Source organism: Drosophila arizonae, chromosome 4 (genome assembly GCF_054131065.1).
Source record: "Drosophila arizonae isolate 15081-1271.41 chromosome 4, UAZ_ARI_1.0, whole genome shotgun sequence".
NCBI classification, from domain to species: Eukaryota; Metazoa; Arthropoda; class Insecta; order Diptera; family Drosophilidae; genus Drosophila; species Drosophila arizonae.
The window spans coordinates 25201122-25214034 of NC_142924.1; the positions used below are offsets into that span (position 1 = coordinate 25201122).

Here is a 12913-nt window from a genome sequence, read left to right on the forward strand (position 1 = left end):
CTGGAATACAAAAAGAGGTTTGTTTTTATGATTTATTTATAATAATAATATGTATTGTCAAACTTAAGTCAACTTAAAACTAAAAATGTATACAAATATTTATTATTTATTATTATTTATTATATTTGTAATCTTTTTTTTATTTTCTTTTTTTTTTTTGTTTTTTTTTTATTATTTAATTTTATTTATTTTGTATTTATATTTATTATTGTTTTATTATTATTATTATGATGTGATTATTAATATTAGTTCTCCTATTATTATCAATCAGTGTTGAGCTGATTCCAGGTCAATTGGTATCATTACAATAAAATTGATATGGAGCAATAAAATAAACCTCTCATCATATTCAAGAGGCTTAAATTCCAAAACAATTTTGTAAGCTAATTTGCAAACAATTCTAATGGTCAAATATTATTAGAGTCGTAAAAAAATATTGTTTGGAACATAAAATAAAAACCGTCGTGATACAGCTTTCCGTTGAATATTCTCTTTGATCTTTATTTTCAATTTTGTAATGAATGGATGAAGATGAGGATGAAAAATACATGTCTTTCACAAAAAGGTCAGCTTAATATAATTAAACTTGCATTCCATTTGAAAACTCGCACTGCATAGTTATAGGAGGGGTTCGATTTGTCGATTTCCATTGATCACCGCAAATGGCCGCCAAAAGCTATGCACTGGAAGCTCGTCCCGTGAGCTGGCTTTGTGCAGTCGGCCGATTTGGGAGCTCAACGAATGCGATTGCGACTGCTTTGGATCTTCTTGAGCTGCTTCTCCACATCCTGCAGGTACTTCTCGGGCAGGCAGTTGTCGCGCATGGATGCAATTTTAGAGGTGATCACCTGCTTGATGTTGGCATCCCTTTGGCGCTCCTGCTCCATCCATTTCTGCATGCGCTCGTGCTCGATTTCCGTCAGGCGACGTCGCTCCTCCTGCCTGTCGGTCATCTGTTGCTTCAGATCCCTCCGATATGCTTGGGTGCGCTGCTCGCGCTCCTGGTCTAGCCTCTTCTGCTTCTCCTCCTCGTCGCGCATGCGAGTCAACAGCTTGTTGAAGTCCTCCTCGGCGTGGGCAATCTCCTGGGCGAGGCGCTGCTTCATTTCTTGCGCCTGTTGGGCCCGACTCTGAAGCAAGTCGCGTTCGGCCTCGCGCTTGGCCATTGCCATCTCCTTCTCCCGCTGGCGATACTCGCGCTCCACTCGATTGCGTTCCCTGAGATACTTAAGCTCCTCATTGGTCTGGCGCGATTCCTGGGCCTCAGTGGCGATTGTGTAGATGCGTTGCTGTCGTCTTTCGAACTGCTTCTTCATTGCCTTCTGCATCTCCTTGAGCTGGCGCTCCTTCTCCTGCTTCTCGCGCATGTAGGCAGCCACTCGCAGGTCTGCCAGCCGCTCCTGCTCCCTAAGCATGGTCTTGAACACACTCGACATGTCGCGAATTCGCTGTAGTTCCTCGCGGAAGCGCGCCTTGCGCAGCTGTACAAAGTTCCGCTGGCGCTCCTCCTCCTCCCGCAGCAGCTCGGTCGCCTTGCGCAGCTGCTTGGCTTCATCCGCCACCCGCTGGGCCTCCAGGAAGCGTTTGTTTTCGCGCTCGCTCAGCTGTTGACGAATTTCCTGTGCGTACTTTGCGCGCTTTTCGATTTCGAGGCGCTCTCGCTCATCTTCAGCATTGAGGGCCTCCTTCGCCCGCTCGTTTTCCATCTTGGCGAGGCGCTCGTCGTCTTCGCGTAGGGCCTTGGCCATTAGCTGCTTCTCTTGGATCTGGGCCTCCCTCACGGCCTTGCACTTGGCGTCGAGAATCATGCGGTTGATTTGCTTCACCTCCTCCTCCTGCTCCTGCTTGGCCAGAATGGCTCGACTGAGCACAGTATTTTGCTCCTCCAAGGCCTCGTCGACGCTACTGTCTCTTTCACTCTCGCCGGCAACCGCCCCCGCCTTGCGAGCATCGTCGATCTGCTTGAAGCGCTGCTTGGTTTCCTTCACCAGCTGCAATTGCTTCCGATGCTCCGTCTCGGCCTGCTCAATCGCCTGCAGCTTCTCATGGAAGCTCACGAACTTGCACTTTTCCTTCAGACGATTCAAGTCGGCAGGTCGCAGCACGAGCTCCTTGGCGCCCTGATTACGCCTCCTCTCGCGCTCGTTGCGCTTCAGCTGCTTTTGATCAAAGGCCGCAAACTGGTCGTTTCCTCTCTGGAAGCAGCCCTGATGAGCAGCTCGTGATGTCAACGGTCTATAGCCCCCGATGGGCGGACGGTACGCGGCGGTCTGGGCGCGAGCCCTCAACTCCTGGCACTTCTGCTTGAGCTGCGCCTCGGCGCTCACAAACCGCACATTACAGGCCGATAGGCAGGGCATTGCTAGCAGATCTGCTGGAAGATAGGCTCCTCTCAAAGCGACGCAGTCAGTTTCAATGTCGATTAACGTGGTAATAATAACACAAACTGCCTGCCCAGTTGCTATGCGTCCATTAGTTTGTTGTTTGTTGTTTGTTGTCATGCAGCAAGCGAGGGTCGCCTTGGCAGCGGGCTAACCGGGGTAGGCGCGAAACAGTTGGCGCCTCGTGTGGATATGGAAACCGCTTCAAGTAATGCGGCGAATGGAGCAGGAGTTGTGGACTGAAAAGGAATTGATTTTCTGCCGAGCCCAGACATCAGCCCGCCAGCGGACATCAGGCCAGAGGAGAGCTCCCCTGGAGAGTGTCCAGTGGTCTGCCATCCCGCCTGGAGGCTGTTGCGCTTGTTATCTGTTTTAGCCACTGACCAAACAGTTCCTCAGACCCAGCCTAGCTCCAGCATCCTTCGACATGAGCGTCAGTTATGCAACGAAGCATAAATTTCCAGCGTTTCGGTCATGTGAGTTATGCGCAATGCTCAAGGACAAAGCGTCTAGCAGACACGCACACACACACACAGAGTGTGTGTGAAAGAAGTCAGCAATTATGCGGCAAACAAAAGCAATAAGCCAACAAAATTCACACATTGTGGCCATTGGAATCGGAGACCAGTTGGGAGCTCTGAGTGCCGAGTCGGACTTGGCAACTGAACATTTGAGATATCAGAAGAGGATGTCCGAGAGCGAGGAGCAACCACTGCTCGGTCGGTTGAGTGGGGCGTGCAGGGCGTGCAGGGCGAGCAGGGCGCTCAGCCATGCCCAGTTGGGCGTGTTGCAAGTCTAAGCTGGCAAAGTTTATGGCCACACATACAAATTAACTTGACCAGAGCAACAGACAGCCCAAGTGCCACGCCCACATTGTCAAACACATGCAGAGAGAAATAAAAAGAGCTAAAGAGGGAAGGGGTGGGAGTGGGAGTGGGAGTGGAAGGGGAAGGGGAAGGGGAAGAAGGAAATTTAAAACCAAACCAAGTCCCATAGATTTTTGCTGACTTTAATAAAAAGTTTGTGGAACGAAAACTTTCACTATGTGCGCATCACGAATCGTTCTCCGAGTTTTTCACAGATGCATTCAGGCGTTAAAGTCAGCTTAAGCCGGCTCCCCAGCCGCATCCAAGCAGCATCAGTTAGTCCATGGCTCATTTACCGTCCTCCCAGGCAGTCGCTCCCCGTCGGGCCCTTGGGGTGGACAGTGCTAGCCGCAAATGTAAATTGACATTTTCGAGTGCACGATTGAGTAAATGGGCGATTTTTTGTCTAGACCTGGCCAAGGGTCCGTGCCAAGTGTAATGACAGCCCAGTTGTGGGCTTAACAGCATGGCTCCCAGACAGAGAGAGAGAGAGATAGAGAGAGAGAGAGAGAGAGAGAGAGAGAGAGAGAGAGAGAGAGAGAGAGAGAGAGAGAGAGAGAGAGAGCTCATGCATGGCTGCTTCGCACATGGGCTAGCTGATTATATGCAAAATGCTATTGATCGGCGTCTGGCTGCTTGAAGCCCTCATTAGAGGGTCCCTAGCCTCATATCCCCTCTAAGCTGCAATTATAATGCCACTGGGTTAATTAAGGTTAAGTAGCGCTCTTATCTCGTCATCGTTATTTTCTTATCGCGCTCGGCGGCAGGTGAAAAGCAAGGAGAACTCTTGGGGGATAGCCAAGTTTGCAGCCAGACAATAGCTGGAGCTTAAGTCAAGTGCATGCCCCGATACAGACGTCCACTGACTTTGACAGACTTAAGCACAAAACTTTGGATATTTCCACTCTCGAATCATCAGAGCCGAGTGCTGAGTGCTGAGTGCCGAGTGCTGAGTGCCGAGTGCCTGGGTGCATTACCCATACGCCACGTAGACAAGCGTGAGAGTACCCAACGGGCCTATTACTAAAGCAGCTCTCTAGGATCTGCAGGAGCTGTCAAATTCCTTTAGCCATATGATTCATTGGCGAGCCGCTAGAGGGAGTGTTTGTGCCGTTGCCAGACATGCGTGTGCCGACTTATTTGCATAAATTATGTTGGCGTGGGTGGGTGGTATCCCTGCCAGTTCTCGACTCGACTCGCAGGAGGCGGGCGGTAGGTGGGAGTAGTGAAGTTGAAATGGCGCCGGGCTACCTACTAACCCTCCGCTGCTATTTATATAAATTTCTCACTGACAGACATTCGATTTCCGGCTGCAGATTTTCGATGTTTCGTTCGCTTACATTTTCATAAACATGTGCAGGGATTTTGGTCCGTCCTGGCTGACAGCTTTGCATAACTTTGTGTGGAAATTATTGATCGTCGGCAGCTTTCAAGTTCGCCTGGCAGCAACAGCAGCCCCGCCACGCCCCTCTCCCACCCTGCCTCCTCCTTGCGCAATTTCATGCAGTTTCCTGTCTTCGTCGGCTGCTCGCAGGGCTAAGAGCACATCATTTTCACTGCGGCTCTGCTCGCACGCATATTTTTATTTATTTCGAAACATATTTCGTAAGTAGCAATCCGGCTGCCACTTTCCACTTTCCACTCTCCACCCTCCACCCTCCACCCTCCACCCTCCACCCTCCACCCTCCACCCTCCACCCTCCACCCTCCACCCTCCACCCTCCACCCTCCACCCTCCACCCTCCGCCCTCCAGCGCCCACCCTCCGTCGCCTCCTCCACACATATTACTCATACGCACCATTGAACTTATGTCCTGGTCAATTTTTTATTGCAAGTGGCGCCTTTTTTTGAGGGTTACGTACATAAATTTCCACATATTTTCATTGTAAATTAATTTTTTTATGTGCAGCCTTCTCTCCTCTTCCTTTTCCCTTTCTTCTCTTTAGCCTTTTGATTCATTGCAGGCTATATGTTAAGGACCAAGCCGTTTTGTATGTGGCGCAAATCCCTTGATTAATTGACCCAAATGTCACACAGAACCTCAGCCCGATAATAGCTGCAATTTGGGAACTCATGTTTTTGATTAGTTCATTTGCTTTAGAGCAGCGTCCATTTTTCAGCAATAAATCAAAATCCGCCTGGAATACCCGAGTGCGAGCATCGGACTTTCTATTTGATATCAATTAAAGTGGCATACTTTGACATATATTGCGATTCATCAATACAAATCGTTGTCAAACTGCCCGCCCATCATCGATAGCAGTGCATGGCTGTGTGTGGCTCACATGTTTTGCAGTCGCTGCACAGTTTTAATTTGCATTGCTTTGCCTTTTCGGTTTGGGCATGCAAACCAATTTCATTGGAATAAAATTTGTATCATGCTGCAGTACGAAGCTTGTTCTTGTTGTTTTTATTTTTCGTTTTGCATTTGCCTGTTGTCTGCCCTCCCCGTTCGCAAAAAATATAATTTATATTTAATCCAGCACACAAACAAGTCATTAACCATATTTGGCTGGCCAGCCGACTGGGCCCCGGCCAGGGCACTGACATCTTCTGCATGTAGAAACGAAATTTATGAAGACTGCAGCAAAGAATTACGGTGCCCGCTCTGGCTCTACGGCTGGAGCTGGCTGTTGTTGCCAGGAATTCGAATACGCGGATTCCGTCTGGCTTATTTATGGTGCTGTTGATAAGATGCTGGGTCAGGTTAGTCGACTGCCGCTGACCCACTCTGAGTCATCGCCACTCTCATCATCAGCATCATCATCATCGGCTTTCAATTTGTCATTCGCTGCTCGATGCGAAATAGGCGATCTGCAATTGAACCTGGGACCCCCGCCTGATGAGCGCAATTATAATTCTCGGCGTTGCCCCACTGCTGAATCAACTGCGAATTCGCAGAAATCGACTAGAATTGATTGAAATTTATATTCATACGAGCTGACTGTATTATAAGAGCCGCACGCGTACGTGCAACATTCCAGCTGAGTCTTGATGTTGGCGCCGTTTAGCGCTGACTGTGACTGCGACTGCGACTGCGACTTCGATTGCGATTACGTGATTTTTTAATCAATTCTTGTTTACCACATTCGCGAATCGCCCGTCCCGATGTCCATGTAAACAAATTGCTCTGCCAAGTGCCAAAATGACGGCAAAGGCGTCGGCGAAACTTTCTATTCAAATTCACAAATGTTTTCAATCGATTAAGCTGAGCGCGACAATGGGCCATTCCCAATCAAACTGCAGTGCTGTTAATGCCTTTGTTAAGTGCTGCTCATCGGGGCATTGCCAAATGTTAGTCAAATAACATTCAAAACAATTAAAAGAACTGGGGCGTCCGACAATCGGGTCTAGTATGCGGGTCTGAGTGACTTGCTTAAGCGAATATTAACAGACTGCTGCTAACATATGTAAGCTCTGTATCTATATGTATTCACATAATGCAGCACATTATTGCTTTTGTATTGCATTGTGAATCATTTTAAATGTTTTAGATCTGAATACTTTCACTTTGCTCATTTATGTGTAGAATCAAAGTCTATGAGAGATTTTACGGAATAATTTGAATTGGTTTATTGTGTGTGAATGTTAATGCTGATGCAACTGAAAAATATCTGATAAATGTTGTATTATGGATTGTGCCTTGGTATATGAGATCTTAAGGAATAAATCTGTCAGAAGGAAATTGAATGAAAATTTATGGAATTTACTTTTCGCTATAAGCTTTGAGTTGCTTTATTTTTCAGACTTTGGCCACTTACTGCACGGCCTAACCATTAAAACTGAATATTGTCCGAGGTAACAACGTTAAGAGTGCTGCAGATTGCACTTTGCAAACTGTGAGCTTCAAACAACTGAGCGATGGAAGCACGCATAAAGCTTCCATGGAGAGGGCCCGAAAAAAACAAACAAGGTTGAAGGTAAAGGGTAAGGGTAAGGGAGAGGCGGGAAGGCGGTACTCTGCGGTGGCTGCCGACTGCTGGCTTCTAGCTGCTGAGGCTTCCACGCACTTGGCGCGCTGCTGTCCAGTCGTCAGGCTGTTGAGAAATAAATTACATACAAAATAACTGCAATACATGTAAATAAAAGTGGCCACCCACTGGAGAGTCATACGGCCAGGACTAACCCTCGGCCCAGGGATGCTGTGCACTCGTTTTGTCGTTGTTGCTGTTGCTGTTGATGTTGAAGTTGGTGTTGGTGTTGGTGAGAACGTCGACGTCAGCGTCTCATCAACTGGCAGTCGAGTAAAAAGTCAGCCCGGAGAGCATTCAGCCCATTGTCCTGCGTCCGGGGCTTTGCGTCGTGGGCGACATGTGCTAGTGTGTGTGTGCTGTCCAAAGGACTTTTATGCTTGCCACATGGCTGCTGTCCTGCACAGCGACATTTTGACGTCCCCGGCTCTCACGTTGGCTCGAGTGTGCCGAAGACCGAGGAGGAGCCAGACCGCCCGAGGCCAGAAGTATCACTTGTCAGATTAATTTACGTGTTTGTGCTCCCACCGCAGCACCAGCAAGGACTATGGACTATGTGTGTCCTGACAAAGAAATCAGCTGCTGCGGCGCCCCACATGCAAAAACCGGAGCTGAAGCATTTACCCGTCGTATTTACTTGGAGTAGCCCGTCTCCTCTGCCACAGCATCCGCCCCACCCCTGCCTGCTGCCCTTCCGGGGCTATGTAAATTTTGCGTCCTCTGTGGAGACCAACGGAAGCCCATTTAATGTGCTCAGAGTTAAATGGACAACGCGCACACACAACATGCTTTAATTTTGTATGACAACTTTTACCTAACCACACCGCCTGTCACTTTAACATCACGCCCGCCACGCCCCCTCTACCGTCCGCCTATCCCATCTGCCGGCACTTTTCAACTTTCAACTCAGCAGTGGGCAAGCTACGACTGCCGATTGCCCAATATTTAATCATGCCAATCGATAAATCAAGCGGAGCTGGGAATCCAAAAAGTTGGACGCACCAAAAGATTGTTTCAAACTTGAACAGTTTGGAAAAGCTGTTGCTCTGTGGCCAGTAATATAGAAAGCTTGCCAATTTTCGAGTTTATTATTTAGAATTGGAAAAACAAAGATGTATATTATGCACGACAGATTGTACTACGATTGCGCGAATAAATCTTATTTGTTGTTCAAGCTATCTACATCAAGCACTCAGCCTGAGCTGTCATGTTGTCAATATTGGTCTATATCTCGCTTATGTGAGAGCAGGAATTTGACTTTTATAAGCGGTGGATCGATCAATTAAACCCGTTTCAAAAATATATTTTGTATATCGCTTACTTTTTTGTTTTATTGTTTTTTTACAAGCCAATAAATCATCAGTGCACATCACTAAGCCGCAGATGAAATGTTTGAATGCAAATTTAAAAATAATAAAATACCTTTAAAAATGAGAATATTAAAATAATGATATTCCATACTTATCCACTCGATTGCTGAATCAATGAATAGAAAAAGTTTGTATTTTAAATTTGATTACTAATAAGAGATGGCTATGTAACATATATAGAGCGACGTATATAAGGTATTATCCTTGAGTAAAAGTAGTAAAAAGAATACTCACACTTAATGCTATAATCTGACTGTTTCCTGCTTGATCGTTTGACAAGACATATTTAATAAGACGAAACTATGTATGTGTGATTACTATGTGTGAGCATATCTGCAAAACAGCTCCATATTCGACGGACCCATCTGGCAACCCCATTTATCGTAAACATCTAAAAAATTGTGATTTTGGCTTGTCCGTCGAATATTCTAGGGTTGCCAAATGATTCCGCCGAATATGGTCAGCCCTGTAATATCCACCACAAGTTGTCCCTTTATCTTCGGTTCTGTATTTCATTTTCATTTAAATATTGAAATTTATTTATATATACTTTAAAGTTTAACCCTCAATTATTTGTAGTACTTGTCTCATGGGCTAATAATATAACAGACAAGAGAGAGGTTTGAATTGAGGAGTAACAGACTGGCTCCCGACAGCTAAGTTCTATACCTGAACTAATTTGGCCAATGTATTTAAATAAACTATACCAATAAAAAATAAATTGAGCTTCAAAATCAAATTTAATATGTCAAAAGAAAACTTAAGCAAACGAGAACCATTATTTAATCTAATTCAAATCAGTGCTCAGTTTATCAGACAATATGCGATTCTTTATATTATTTGATTCCGTTCGATCCCACAGTCTTGAGTGCTAGCTAGATCTGACCTTTCAGAGAATACTGTATTCTGTATACTGTATTCTTTATTATGTATTCACTGTGTCGTCGCCTGAGTTAAAGTTTTAATTTATGCAAATTGTCGATATTTGTTGCTGCTGATATTTTTACACGTGTGGTGGTCCTCGGTCCTCGTCCGTCCGTCCGTCCTATTGTTTGGCTCAAAGTCAGTTCCCTGCCAGGCCACTTTAAGCGCCACATGCCAGGGGCCACGCACACACACACATAGACACACACACCCAGCTTCATCGGCAGCGCTGCCACCGATGAGGATAATGGAAAATTTATTAGTTTAATTGAATTTCTAAGGCGGAAGTTTTACGTATATGTGATGATATCGTCGTGGTGCTTTGCCATGGCAGGACTGTCTGATGTGTGCCATTGTTGCTGTTGTTGTTGTTGATGTTGTCGGCGGCTGCCTTGGTTTGTAACCACCCCGCCCAGCCTCTGCACTACTGCGCTTTCTGTGTGTGCTGCTGCTGTTTTAGTTTGAGGTTTTGTGTGCCTCGATAATTTATTAATGAATGCATTTGCCTACTACTTACCCAGGCGGAGACGGCCTTTGACTCTGTTTGGCTACCAACTGTCTACAAAATGGAGCCAGCTCCCATTTGCCATCAGCAGCAGGGCACACCACTTCCGGCAGAGGTGCTTCCACGAGAGACGGTGCTGCTGCTACCAGCTGTATGCTAGACACTTTTCAGCAGCTGTCAATTTGAAAGTCACATGGTTAATCAGTCAACAGAAGCATGCCCAATAGCAATCTGCTCGCTCAAAAGGCACACGCAAACAAGCTGAGCACTGAGGTAAAATAAAGCAAAAGAGCCAAAAAAAAAAAAAAAGTGAGGAGAGAAAGTGCCCGAAAGAGGAGAGGCAGAGCGTGCGAGAGAGCAGGGAGCGAGAGGGTAGAGTCAGTAGTCAAAACACAACACTTAACAGCTGCCAAAGCCCTGACTGAGTGACCTGAAGCGAGTCCGGAGAGTCGCACGGACGTTGAGTGGCCAGGAGTGGACGGGGAAGGGGTGCGGCAGTGGCAACGGTAGCGGGAACAGCGACAAATGGTCAAGTGGAAACCCCTTTGGTATTGCCTAAAGTGGTCGAAAGTGGCGCCGGGGTGCAAAAGGCAAAAGCCAAATGATGAAAGTGCTGCTGCTGCTGCTGTTGCTGCTGTTGCTGCTGCTGCTGCTGCTGCTGCTGCTGGCGCTGCCAGTGCCAAAGTCCCTGCCGTCGCGACGTGGAGCGCGCACATCAAAGGTGCAAAGCTGCGCTGCAGGGTTCTAGATTGGGTACTAGGCTAAGAATGGTGATGGGGGGAGTGTGCTTGCTGTGTGTACTGCGGCAGGTCCTTGCGCGCCACTTTGCATAAATGACGGGTGGAAGCGAAAATAATAAACTAGGAATACGCACGAACTGCAACTGGAATCGATGGCTCGGGCTGGCCAGCAGCAGCGCTGTCCTCGCTGCTTTCGTGACCTTTGTGCCTTTTAATGTGGTTTGCCAGGCAGACACCCCTGCAATTTGCAATTAATCAGCAAACAGCCAAACTGGAGAAACAGACAAATGGTAAACCCGACTGTTCCCGCTGCTCCCTCTGCTCTCCATGCTCCCCCTGCTCCACCTGCTCCCCCTGCTGCTGTTGCATACTTGCAGGCGCGTTGCAGTCAATGCAAGCCATGCAGACACATACATAAATTAACTAGCGACCGTCTGGCCGAAAGGGTTAATTTGTAAAATATTTTAATAGTCGGCACTGCAGCGCCACTTGGCCCTTGCCCAGCCACCGTCCGCCTGGCCTCCTGCTCCCTGACCTTGCCACCTGGCAACTGCAACCCTTAGAGCTTATGGCGAGGGCGATAACGCACTTTGCATTTGCAAGTCTTTAATTTCATTTGGCAATCGAGTCAATATTTGAGCATGACTGCAGTGCAAATAGCCCCTTCTAGCAGGGGCCATTCCGAGGCGCACAGAAGACTATCTTCTCAGGAAAATTCAATGAATGCGTATTCGGCTTCGCATGAAAGGAGAGCAGCATATTTATTGCTTAAAAAAATAATAAATGACAATTTTTGTAGTGGGACGAGACTTTTCCTCTTCGAAGTTCTGTTTTAGCTGTAGGTGTTTGTCTACGTGCCAAGCAGGCAATCGTTTGCAAGACGCGGGCGGCACCCCAGCCCAGAGCTCAGATCCCAGCACATGTGCTGCTGCAGCCTGAGCTCCAAGTCGTCAGGTAATCGCGAACGGTGACTGTCGTCTCCCGGCTCTCGACTCTCGACTCTCGACTCTCGACTCTCGACTGTCGAGTGCCAAGAGGCAAGCTGAGAAAATAAGTCATTAAATTGCGGATTACCCAATGCGTGGAGTGAATTTTTGCATGGCATCTGCGAGATGCGTCGCGAGGCTTTAGACCTGTTGTCGGGCCTCGGATCCACTGGGTCGGATCTGGCAGGCCCGTCACTGGTTGGGGCTCAGTTCCGTGACTGACAGGGCGCAGGCCGGGAGGCGCGCGGCCCCGCGATAGAGTCAGCTAGCGAGGCCCGGGATAGCGCGAACATGCTAAGCTCCTTTGCTGTCTGTATGTGTGCATTAGGCCTTTGAATTTGACTGAAGACCTAAGCAGCCGGCGAGTGAAATATTTATTAATGATCCTTCTGGGACTCTCTGCGTGGTATAGCCACATAATTCATTTCACTCATAAACTGAGCTGCGTGCGAGTGAAAGAGAAGAGTAAATAAGAGCGCTCCTTGAGGGTGCTCGACTGCGGGATACTGTTTACTAGACTAGGCTATATCCATGTGATGTTTTTCTCTAGGTCATAAAACAGGCGCAGTTTAGATGAAGCTATCTACTATGCTCTTGAAAAATATCTCGATTATGCTGTATTTAAATTAAAGTATGAAACTAATTATCGACTTATCGCATTGATGTGTCGACCACAGTATTCATTAAAATAACAAAAATATATTTATATTGATTTCAGATAGATCAAATAGTTTTATTGTCATCTTTTATTATTTGCATTGCGTTAATAAACTAAATGAATAAACAAAGTTTTGGGCAAATGTAATACATATTGAATGTGTTATGTTTCTAGTTCCTCGTATTTAAATATTCTCAAATTGAAAGCAATAAATACTTAATACTCTTATTGTCAGAGTGATTCAATCTTGTTTGTTGCCAATCTTCTTCTTCATCGGCCATGCTAAATGTTATATGAAGTTTATTTCTGCTCTGCGCAAACCTCTAAATGCCGAACTGAGCCCAGGCATAAATTGCGGCACGGACACATCAAGATCTGAGCCAAACTCAGCGCTAAGCATCCGAAACACGCCTTTAAATACCAATTAATTTGGCCCAGCCGCAAGCTGTCAAGTTGTTATTTGGCGAAATATTCCCAGAATATCCCTCACGGCTGCCAGCCATGCTTTCTG

General features: G+C 46.8%; 2 protein-coding genes across 3 annotated transcripts in view; both read right to left on the reverse strand.

Moving 5' to 3' along the window:
• LOC108613960 (putative phosphatidate phosphatase) overlaps positions 1-12913 on the reverse strand; it is a 64744-nt gene that overhangs the window by 13341 nt on the left and 38490 nt on the right. The window lies entirely within an intron of this gene.
• LOC108613955 (cilia- and flagella-associated protein 45) lies at positions 7-4927 on the reverse strand. Its single transcript, XM_018007781.2, has one exon. It carries the CDS (start codon positions 2499-2501, stop codon positions 735-737), a length of 1767 nt encoding a protein of 588 aa, XP_017863270.2. The 5' UTR covers positions 2502-4927; the 3' UTR covers positions 7-734.

Coding starts and splice junctions, on each gene's coding strand:
- LOC108613955 (XM_018007781.2), bottom strand. CDS start 2,501: ATGACAACAAACAACAAACAACAAACTAATGGACGCATAGCAACTGGG.